Source organism: Dipodomys ordii, unplaced genomic scaffold, assembly GCF_000151885.1.
Source record: "Dipodomys ordii isolate 6190 unplaced genomic scaffold, Dord_2.0 Scaffold208, whole genome shotgun sequence".
NCBI lineage: Eukaryota > Metazoa > Chordata > Mammalia > Rodentia > Heteromyidae > Dipodomys > Dipodomys ordii.
The window spans coordinates 918859-928180 of NW_012267424.1; the positions used below are offsets into that span (position 1 = coordinate 918859).

The window sequence follows — 9322 nt, forward strand, 5'->3', positions numbered from 1 at the left end:
GCGCGCCCCGCTCTCCTACCTGGTGGCGGCGGCCCCCGCGATCGCGCACACGCAGAGAAAGTGGGCGGCGGACAGAAGCCACGGACCCCCCATGTCGGCGGATCAGCTGCGGGGCTCCGACCGCTCCGCTGCGGGGCTCGTCCGCGCGCGCCTCCGCCCGGGTTTTCTCGCCCGGGAACTGGGGTTTGGCGATGGGTACTGGGCGCGCCCCGACGCGAGGGGGGGGGATCTAAATTGAGCCCGGGCCCCGCGGCTCCGCCCTCTCCCTCGCGCCGCACAATGGCGCTCTGCGCTCCTCTGGCCACCTTCTCCAACCCAGGGGGAGTGAGAGAGCGCACGGGCCCCGAACCGGCTCGGCCCCCGTCCGGCCCCGCCCTCCCCGCCCCTCCATCCACCCCACCCCATCCCCGACCACGGCGCCCCAGGGCCCTGCACACACGCGCCCCGCCCGGGGAAGAGACAGGCCCACCCCAGTGCGGAGACGTTCCCATCTGGGATGAGAAGGGAGGAGTCAGAACATACAGAAATGACAAGCACACCCCGCACCAGGGAGTGCGTTGGGGTTACCATGTGCTGTGTGTGGACGGGAGCAGAGAGTAAGAAAGGGGGGAAAGCAACCCCCCCCTTAATAGAAAGTATATTCAATACAGCGCTCGCTCTCGGGGCAGATGTGGCGGGCTGAGGGCAGGGGACGCCGGGCGGGAGGGAGGACGGAGGAGGAGGAGAGCAAAGATCCCGGCAGGTTCGAACAACCGGGAAGATGCTTTTGTAAACACCGTCGCTGCAGAAAGTGATCTTTAGAATTGCACCGCTTCGAACCACTGCCCTGGACACAAGGAGAGTCTGGGGAGCCCTACCCAGGGGCGCCCGCGGACGCCGTGGGCCGTGGGTAGGTGGGCAACGGTTAGCGCCCAGCCGTCCCCGGCTCCGCTCCGGGCTGCCGCCCGCCCGGCCCGATCCTTCCCCCACCGCCCTCCCGGGCACCACCCGCATTTCAGATGAGTCAGGTTTCACCATGACTACATCAGAAAACACACCCGGTTAGAAAACAGGCGCATGCAATGCCTGCCGGCTCAGAACGGTTAATTCCTGGAGATGTTTGGAGATGGTGACATTTTTATAGAAGGCAGAAGGAGGGGGGGTAGGGAGGTCGGTAGGGAGATGCTTCACGGCCCAGCGTGGTGCTAAATTGGGGAGAAAGTAGCACCTAGATGAGCTGTGGTTTCTGGAATCCAGGAACTTGCTTTCCTCCCTTTCCTGTTCCACCCTCCTGCACCCGCCGAAAAAGCCTGCAGACAGCTCTCGTGTCTTTTCTTAGGCGCAGCCTATGTTTAGCGACCCTCTTCCTGTGGCATCCAGGACTGGGGTTTGGTGAGAAGTGCCTGGGCGGAGGCAGTTCCTGGCACAGCTGTTACTAACGGGCTGCTCTTCCTCACCACTGCTGTTCAGAGAGGAGGATGAGTTCAAGAACCTGCAAAGGGCCAAGCAAGATCCAAAGCGGATACTTCTCACACAGTAATGGGTATGAGAATCCCATCAACACGCCGGTGCTCACTCAGCAGTGCAAGGGGCGGAGGGGGGGGGGGGTTAAGACTGATTTTCAGCCAACAGTGGACCACAGAAGGTCTACAGGGAAGGGAAGTGGAGAGGAAAGCATTGAGATGAAGAAGGTGGAAAAAAAAAAACTTAACGATCTCTTTCATTTCAAAGCAGTGGACACTTTCAAATAAGTAAATTAAAAGGGAAAATTCAGACAAGTAAATTAAAAAGAAACTAATGGCCAGCTCCCTATGGCTCATACTTATAAGGGAGGCAGAGATCTGAGGATCGCAGTTTGAAGCCAGATGGGACAGGAAAGTTTGTGAGACTTTTTTTTTTTTCTTGGTCGGTCGTGGGGCTTGAACTCGGGGCTTGGGGGCTGTCACTCAGCATTTCAGCTCAAAGAAAGCGCTTTACCGCGTGAGCCACAGCGCCACTTCCGGTTTTCTAGTGGTTTATTGGAGATAGGAGTCTCATGGATTTTCCTCCCCGGGTTGGCTTTGAACCGCGATCCTCAGATCTCAGCCTCCTGAGTAGCTTAGATTACAGGCGTGAGGCACCGGCGACCCGCATTGGTGAGACTCTTATCTCCAATTATCCACAACCCCCCCCCCAAAAAAAAAAGCTAAAAGAAGAGCAGTGGCTCCTGTGGTAGAGTGCTAGCATAGTACCCAGGCTCTGAGTTCAAATCAAAGAGAGAGAAAAATAAAGAGAGATTAATTGATAATGTTGCATTCCAAAAAGACTTAGAACCACTTTTTTTTAAAGATTAAATCTGTGCAGATTTTAAGTTGATAAAACCTCCCTGTTTAAGAAGGTTTCTTTCTCTTTTTTTGGGGGGGTGGGGTCCGGTCATGGGGCCTGAACTCTGGGCCTGGGCTCTGTCCCTCAGCTCTTCAGCTCAAGGCTAGCACTCTACCACTTGAGCCACAGCGCCACTTCCAGCTTTTTTTCTTTTTGCTTATGTGGTGCTGAGGAATCGAACCCAGGGCCTCATGCATGCAAGGCAAGCATTCTACCACTGAGCCACCTTCCCAGCCCCAAGCTTTCTTTCTCATAATACACATTTGTTGATTTTTTGGTGTTTGTCAGAATAGGGGCTTGAACTGGGGACCTCAAGCTCCCTCTTGGCTTTTGTGCTCCAAGCTGGTACAGTACCATTTGAGCCAAACCTCCACTTCCAGCTTTTTGGTGATTAATTGGAGTTATGAATCTCTTATGACATTCACGTTTTGTCTGCCAGGATTGCCTTCAACACCTCAATCCTCAGATCTCAGCCTCCCAAGTAGTTAGGATTCCAGGCATGAGCCACTGGGGCAGGGCTGCTGTTGAAAAAGTTAAAGTCAGGAATTTGGTTTTGCATGGGTGCTTTCACCTAACATGATACAACTATTCTATAAACAAAGACACCATAATCCTTGCCAAAGGAGCTCACAACAGCCGTGGATATGGGCACTCTTCTTCTAGCTAAATCATATTCTGGGACTCCTCAAATGCTAAAGTTAAGTACTAGCAATTCCTAGTAGATGAAAAGGGAATGAAAGAGAAAAGGAAAAAATACTTAATGCATACACCAATTTATTTTTTATTAAAATAAGAAAATGCAGATCATCATGTAGTTCTGCTTTCTGATATTGTTAGTCAGCTGATCACCTCTGTGATCACATGACTTCTTCCACTCCCCATTTCTTGGCCCTCAGTAAGGACCAAGGCTTTTCATGGTTTTTGCCCTGTCGATGGTCCATATCCATATTCCTGAGAGTCTGGGCCGTTTGCAATTCTCTTTCTATTGTTGTTTTCCACTGGTTTTAATCAAAGGACCTGAGAATGCCAAGAAATACCCCAGTGTCACCTCTATGTTCCAGAAATACTCCTATCTCCATTGAGTAGTGGCAACCCCTTGGCAGTCAAGATGGTATAATCGCCAAGCACTGGTGACTGACTCCTCAGTCCTAGCTCCTCAGGAGAGGGAGATCTGAGGATCTTGGGTTTGAAGCCATCCTGGGAAGATAAGCCTGAAAGACTCTTATCTTCAATTAAATAGCAAAACGCCAGAAGTAAAAGCATGCTTCCAGTGGTGGGAGGCCGGCTGTAAGCAAAACAGTGGCCATACCTCTAATCCTAGCTATTCAGGAGGCTGAGAACTGAGAATCAAGGTCTGAAGCCAGCCTGGGTAGGAAAGTCCAGGACACTCATCTCCAGTTAATCACCAAAAAGCCCTAGCCATGAGCAAAAAACTAAGCCGGGCACAGGTGGCTTACATCTGTAATCTTAGCTACTCAGGAGGCTGAGATCTGAAGATGGTGGTTCAAAGCCAGCCCAGGCAGGAAAGTCTGTGAGACTTTTCTCTCAAATTAACCACCAGAAAACCAGAAGTGGCTCTGTGGCTTAAAGTGATAATTCTAGCCTTGAGCAGAAAAGCTCAGGGACTAGGTCCTGAGTTCAAGCCCCACAATCTGCAAAAAGAAAAGAGAAAAAAAAAGCTGAGGGATGGATCCCAGGCACTGAGTTCAATCCCCCCACCATGTAAACATAGGATATGTCACAGAGAGAGAGAGAGAGGAGATAGTTTTTTTTTTCCTTTAGAAATGGAATGGGTCAGAAACTTTGCCTTCCACAAATTCTTCCTAAGAATTTACTTCAGGGCACTGGAGGCATGGCTCTGGTGGTAAAACACATATGTAGCAAACATGTGGCCTTGAGTTCAAACACTAGTACTGCCAAAGAAGGAAAAGAAGTGGTTGAAGTTATTACTTTAGAAGGATCTATTAAGCAAACCACAGAAATAAAGCAAGGAAATCCAGAGGGCAATGAAGAAGGAAATTTCCAAAAAGATAACTCTGGAGTAAAAATAAGGCCTTTTTTTCTGTTATACAGAGGGCAACAGTCAGGTCGAGAGTACATTTCTTGGGCTGAGAATGTGACTTAGTGGTAGAGTGCTTGCCTGAAGTCTGGAGTTTGCTTCCTCATTACCACATACACAGAAAAAGCCAGAAGTGGCACTGTGGGGCTGTGTCTCAAGTGGTAGAGTGCTAGCCTTGAGCAAGAAAAGCACAGGGACAGTGTCCCTCTGAGTTCAAGCCCCACAACTAGAAAAAGAGAGAGTGGGGGAGAGTACATTTCTTTTTCTTTTCCTTTCTTTGTGTGTGTATGTGTGTTGGTCATGGTGCTTGAACTCTGGGACTGAGCAGTGTCCCTCAGCTCTCCAGCTCAAGGCAAGCGTTCTTCCACTTGAGCCACAAAGCCACTTCCAGTTTCCTGGTAGTTTACAGGAGATAAGCGTTTCACGGACTTTCCTGCCCAGGCTGATTTTGAACCATGATCCTCATATCTCAGCCTCCTGAGTAGCTAGGATTACAGGTGTGAGCCACTGGCACCCAGCATTGAGTTTATTTTTTTAAGCATCTGAAAGAGATATTCATACCAACAGACTGCAATATAGAAACACAAGGAACATGAAAAACAAAACAATGTTGTCTCATCCAAAAGCTTACAACACTCAGTAATTAAATTTTTAAAAAATGCAGAATGCCAGAGAGAAAAAAAATTTAATCTAGTTTTTTTTTTGGGGGGAAGGAGGTGCACACGTAGGTGTATGCACACACACACACACACACACACACACCTCAGTCCTGGGCTTGAACTCAGGACTTGGCACTGTCTCTGAGCTTCTTTTATTCAAAGCTAGCACTCTACCACTTGAGCCACAGCTCCACTTCCAGAAATTTGGGGGTTAGTTTATTAGAGTCTCCTGGACTTTCTTGCCAGGGCTGGCTTTGAACCACAATCCTCAGATCTCAGCCTCCTGAGTAGCTAGGATTATAGGCATGAGCCACCAGTGTCCAGTTTCAATCTAGTTCTAAAAGTTATCAGTGGCCTCAAAAAACATTCACTGATAGATGGATAAATTAAGGAAGTCAATTCATAACCTCGACCAAAAAAAAGCAGCAACATGGATAAGAAATTCAGCATGAAAATTGAAAGGATCAACACAAGAAATATTAGAAATTAAAAATCGAATAAAAAATTAATTAACAGAACGGAAAGCATCATCAATAGACTAGATCAATCAGGAGAAAGAATATTGAGAACATGCAAATATTTCCTTCAGACAGCAAAAAAGAACAAATAAATATGCTGATGGCTCACACCTATCATGCCCAATACTCAGGAGACTGAGATCTGAGGACTGTGGTTTGAAGCCAGCCCAGGCAGGAAAGTCCAGGAGTCTCTAATCTCCAAGTAACCATCAGAAAGTGGGGGGGAGGGAAGAAGAAGAAGAAAAAGAAGGAGAAGGACAAGGACGAGGAGGGGAGGGAAGGGGGAGGGAGGGAGGGAAAGGAAAGAAGGAAGGAAGAAAGAAAGAAAGAAAGCACCCTGAACTGGGCTGGGAATGTGGCTTAATGGTAGAGTGCTTGCCTATCATGCATGAAGCCCTGGGTTCAATTCCTCAGTACCACATACACAGATAAAGCTGGAAGTGGCACTATGGCTAAATAGTAGAGTGCTACTCTTGAGCAAAAGAAGCTCAGGGACAGCATTAAGGCCCTGAGTTCAAACACCAGGACTGGTGGGGAAAAGAAAGAAAGAAAGGAAGAAAGAAAGAAAGGAGGGAGGGTGGGAGGGAGGGAGGGAAAGAAAGAAAAAGAAAGAAAGAAAGAGAGAGAGAAGGAAAGAGAGAAAGAGAGAGAGAAAGAGAGAGAGAAAGAAAGAATCTTACTGGACACATAGGTCTAGGTCTAGATCCTACTCTTATCAATAGGTCATCAGACAAAAAAATAAATTTATCAATAAAGAAACTTCAGAGATAAGATGATCATTTTTTAAAGTACCATAGATCAAAAGGACTCAACAAGTCAGGCACTCATACTTGTAATCCTAGCTACTCAGGAGGCTGAGATCTAAGGATCACAGTTCAAAGCCAGCCCAGGAAGGAAAGTCTGTGAAACTCTTATCTCCAATACACCACCAGAAAACCAGAAGTGACACTATGGCTCAAGTGTTGGAGTGCTAGCCTTGAGCTGAAGAGCTGAGGAACAGTGTTCAGGCCCAGAGTCCAAGCCCCATGACCGCCAAAAAAAAAAAAAAAAAACAGGACTCAGGCATCTACAAAATATTTTATTCAACCACACAAAATATTTTATTCAACCACCAAAAAATAGTAATTTTTCTCATTGGCTCATGAAACTTTATCCAAAATACATCACGTTTTAGGCCATAAAGAAAGTCTTAATGGGCTGGGAATGTGGCTTAGTGGTAGAGTAATTACCTAGCACACATGAAGCCCCAGGTTTGATTCTTCAATATCACGTACACCGAAAAATCTGGAAGTAGTGCTCTGGCTCAAATGTAGACTGCGAGCCTTGAGCAAAAGAAGCTCAGGGACAGTGCCCAGGCCCTGAGTTCAAGCCCCAGGACTGGAAGAAAAAAAAAGTCTTAACAAAAAAAAGTTGAAATAGTTTCTTATATCTAATCAGATCATTATGGAATAAAATTAGAGATCAATAAATGAGAGACTACAGAATGTATATAAATGGAGATTTTAAAAGTGCACTTCTGGGGCTGGGAAGGTGGCTCAGTGGTAGAATGCTTGGCTTGCATGCATGAGGCCCTGGGTTCGATTCCTCAGCACCACATAGGAAGAAAAAGCTGGAAGTGGCACTGTGGCTCAAGTGATAGAGTGCTAGCCTTGAGCTGAAGAGCTCAGGAACAGTGCCCAGACCCAGAGTTCAGGCCCCACAACTTAAAAAAAAAAAAGTGCACTTTGGAATCATCAATGGGTCATTAAAGATACCAAGGAAGGAATTTTTTAATTCCCAAAATAATAAAGAACCTTTGAGATATGGCAAAGCCAGTTCTAAGAAGGGAGTTTGTAGCTATGAATGCGTAGGCTTAAAAATCAACCCCAATACCAGTGGTGCACACCTGTAGTCCTAGCTACTCGGGAGGTTGAGATCTGAGGATCAAGGTTTGAAGCCAGCCCAGGCAGGAAAGTCCATGAGACTCTTTTTTTTATTTATTTGATTTTTTTGTTATTTTTTTTGTTGTTTTTTTTTTGGAGGGGGGGGGTCCAGTCATGGGGCCTGAACTCTGGGCCTGGGCGCTGTCCCTCAGCTCTTCAGCTCAAGGCTAGCGCTCTACCACTTGAGCCACAGCACCACTTCCGGCTTTTTCTGTTTATGTGGTGCTGAGGAATCGAACCCAGGGCCTCATGCATGCAAGGCAAGCACTCTACCACTGAGCCACCTTCCCAGCCCCTGTTATTATTTTTTTTTTTTGGTTGGTTGTGGGCCTGAACTCTGGGCCTGGGCACTGTCCCTCAGCTCTTCAGGTCAAGGCTAGCGCTCTACCACTTGAGCCACAGCACCACTTCCAGCTTTTTCTGCTTATGTGGTGCTGAGGTATCAAACCCAGAGCCTCATGCATGCAAGGCAAACATTCTACCACTGAGCCATCTTCCCAGCCCATTTATTTGGTTTTTTATTGTTATTGTAAAGGTGATATACTGACGACATACATAAGACTTTTCAATTAAGCACCAAAAAAAAGCTGAATGTATAGCTATGGTTCAAGTGGTAAAGCCATAGCCTTGAGCAAAAAAGCTCAGGGACAGAGCCTAGGCCCTAACTTCAAGCCATAGGACTGGCACAAAGAGATGGAGGGAAGCAGGGGAGGGAGGGAGGGGAAAAAAGGAGAAACAAAGAACATTAGCAAGATAGGATAGGAGTTTAAAGTGCTCATTATTTTTCAGAAATATCTATTTAAATCACCATCTGCTCCTGAGAGTATTTTCACCAAGAGCCAATGAATTCAGATGAAAGATTATAACACTATAGACATTAGAGGTATGTATGGTACAGCACCAACTTTGAGGGGAAAAGCTAGGCAAGAGTACAAGATTCCCCAGGCACCAGTGGCTAACACCTGTAATCCTAGCTACTCAGGAGGCTGAGATCTGAGGATCATGGTTCAAAGCCAGGCCTTGCAGGAAAGTCTGTGAGGCTCTTCTCCAACTAACTACTAGGTACGACAGACCAGCTCAGCCGGAGCACTGGGACCGACAGGACAGGGATCTTGGGATAGGTGGGCAAGGAGTCGGCAAAGTGACAGACACAGACTCAAAAGAGTTTTATCTGAGTGTATCTTTATTGAGGAGAATTAACATTTTTATACAGTGTGTGATTGTGACATAGATTCTTTATTTAAGCATGTAATCAATTTTTTTAAAGGCAAAGCACTGATGAATTACATGAAAATTGATGACTATCCCACCAACTGTTTGAGTTAAGTGGTGCGAAACAAGTCTAGCATATTGTTTAATAGAATGCATCATCTATTCAGCCTGTTTATGTTTAATAATTAAACCTAAGACAGGGCTGTACTTATATTGTACTCTTTTTATTTTTTCATATATTTTCAAGTCCCTTTGAAACCATCCTAAAAATCACTTTCAGGTTAAGTCAGGCATTTTTTTATTTCCTATGATTTTAATCCCAATATTCGTACACATAAATTTTTAATTGTTGTTTTAAACTATCTTATTGTTGTTTAAATAATAAACACCATAATAATCTAGATTTACCTAATTTTTGTACAAAATCTAGTGAGTTTCAAAATACTCTTTTTCCTTTTACATTAATTCATCTATTTTCATCTTTATAAGCTCCTGTATAAGGAAATGGTTCATCGGTTGGTTCAGGAAATATGATGCTACTAACTTTATATTTTGTGTGAAACCACCATCTATTCCCTATAATGTAAGTTGGACTAAACTTAATCATAA

The 9322-nt window shown here is 46.0% G+C and overlaps 2 protein-coding genes across 2 annotated transcripts in view; one reads left to right on the forward strand and one right to left on the reverse strand.

The window, feature by feature from the left end:
* The window catches only part of Cd109 (CD109 molecule), a 108270-nt gene extending 108177 nt beyond the window's left edge, over nucleotides 1-93 (reverse strand). The window contains exon 1 of the mRNA XM_013035290.1: nucleotides 20-93. Coding sequence (XP_012890744.1) covers nucleotides 20-93 — 74 coding nt within the window. The remainder of the gene's footprint in view (nucleotides 1-19) is intronic.
* Nucleotides 94-191: 98 nt separating this feature from the next.
* Slc17a5 (solute carrier family 17 (acidic sugar transporter), member 5) overlaps nucleotides 192-9322 on the forward strand; it is a 79984-nt gene continuing 70853 nt past the window's right edge. Inside the window, exon 1 of the mRNA XM_013035291.1 lies at nucleotides 192-195. Coding sequence (XP_012890745.1) covers nucleotides 192-195 — 4 coding nt within the window. The remainder of the gene's footprint in view (nucleotides 196-9322) is intronic.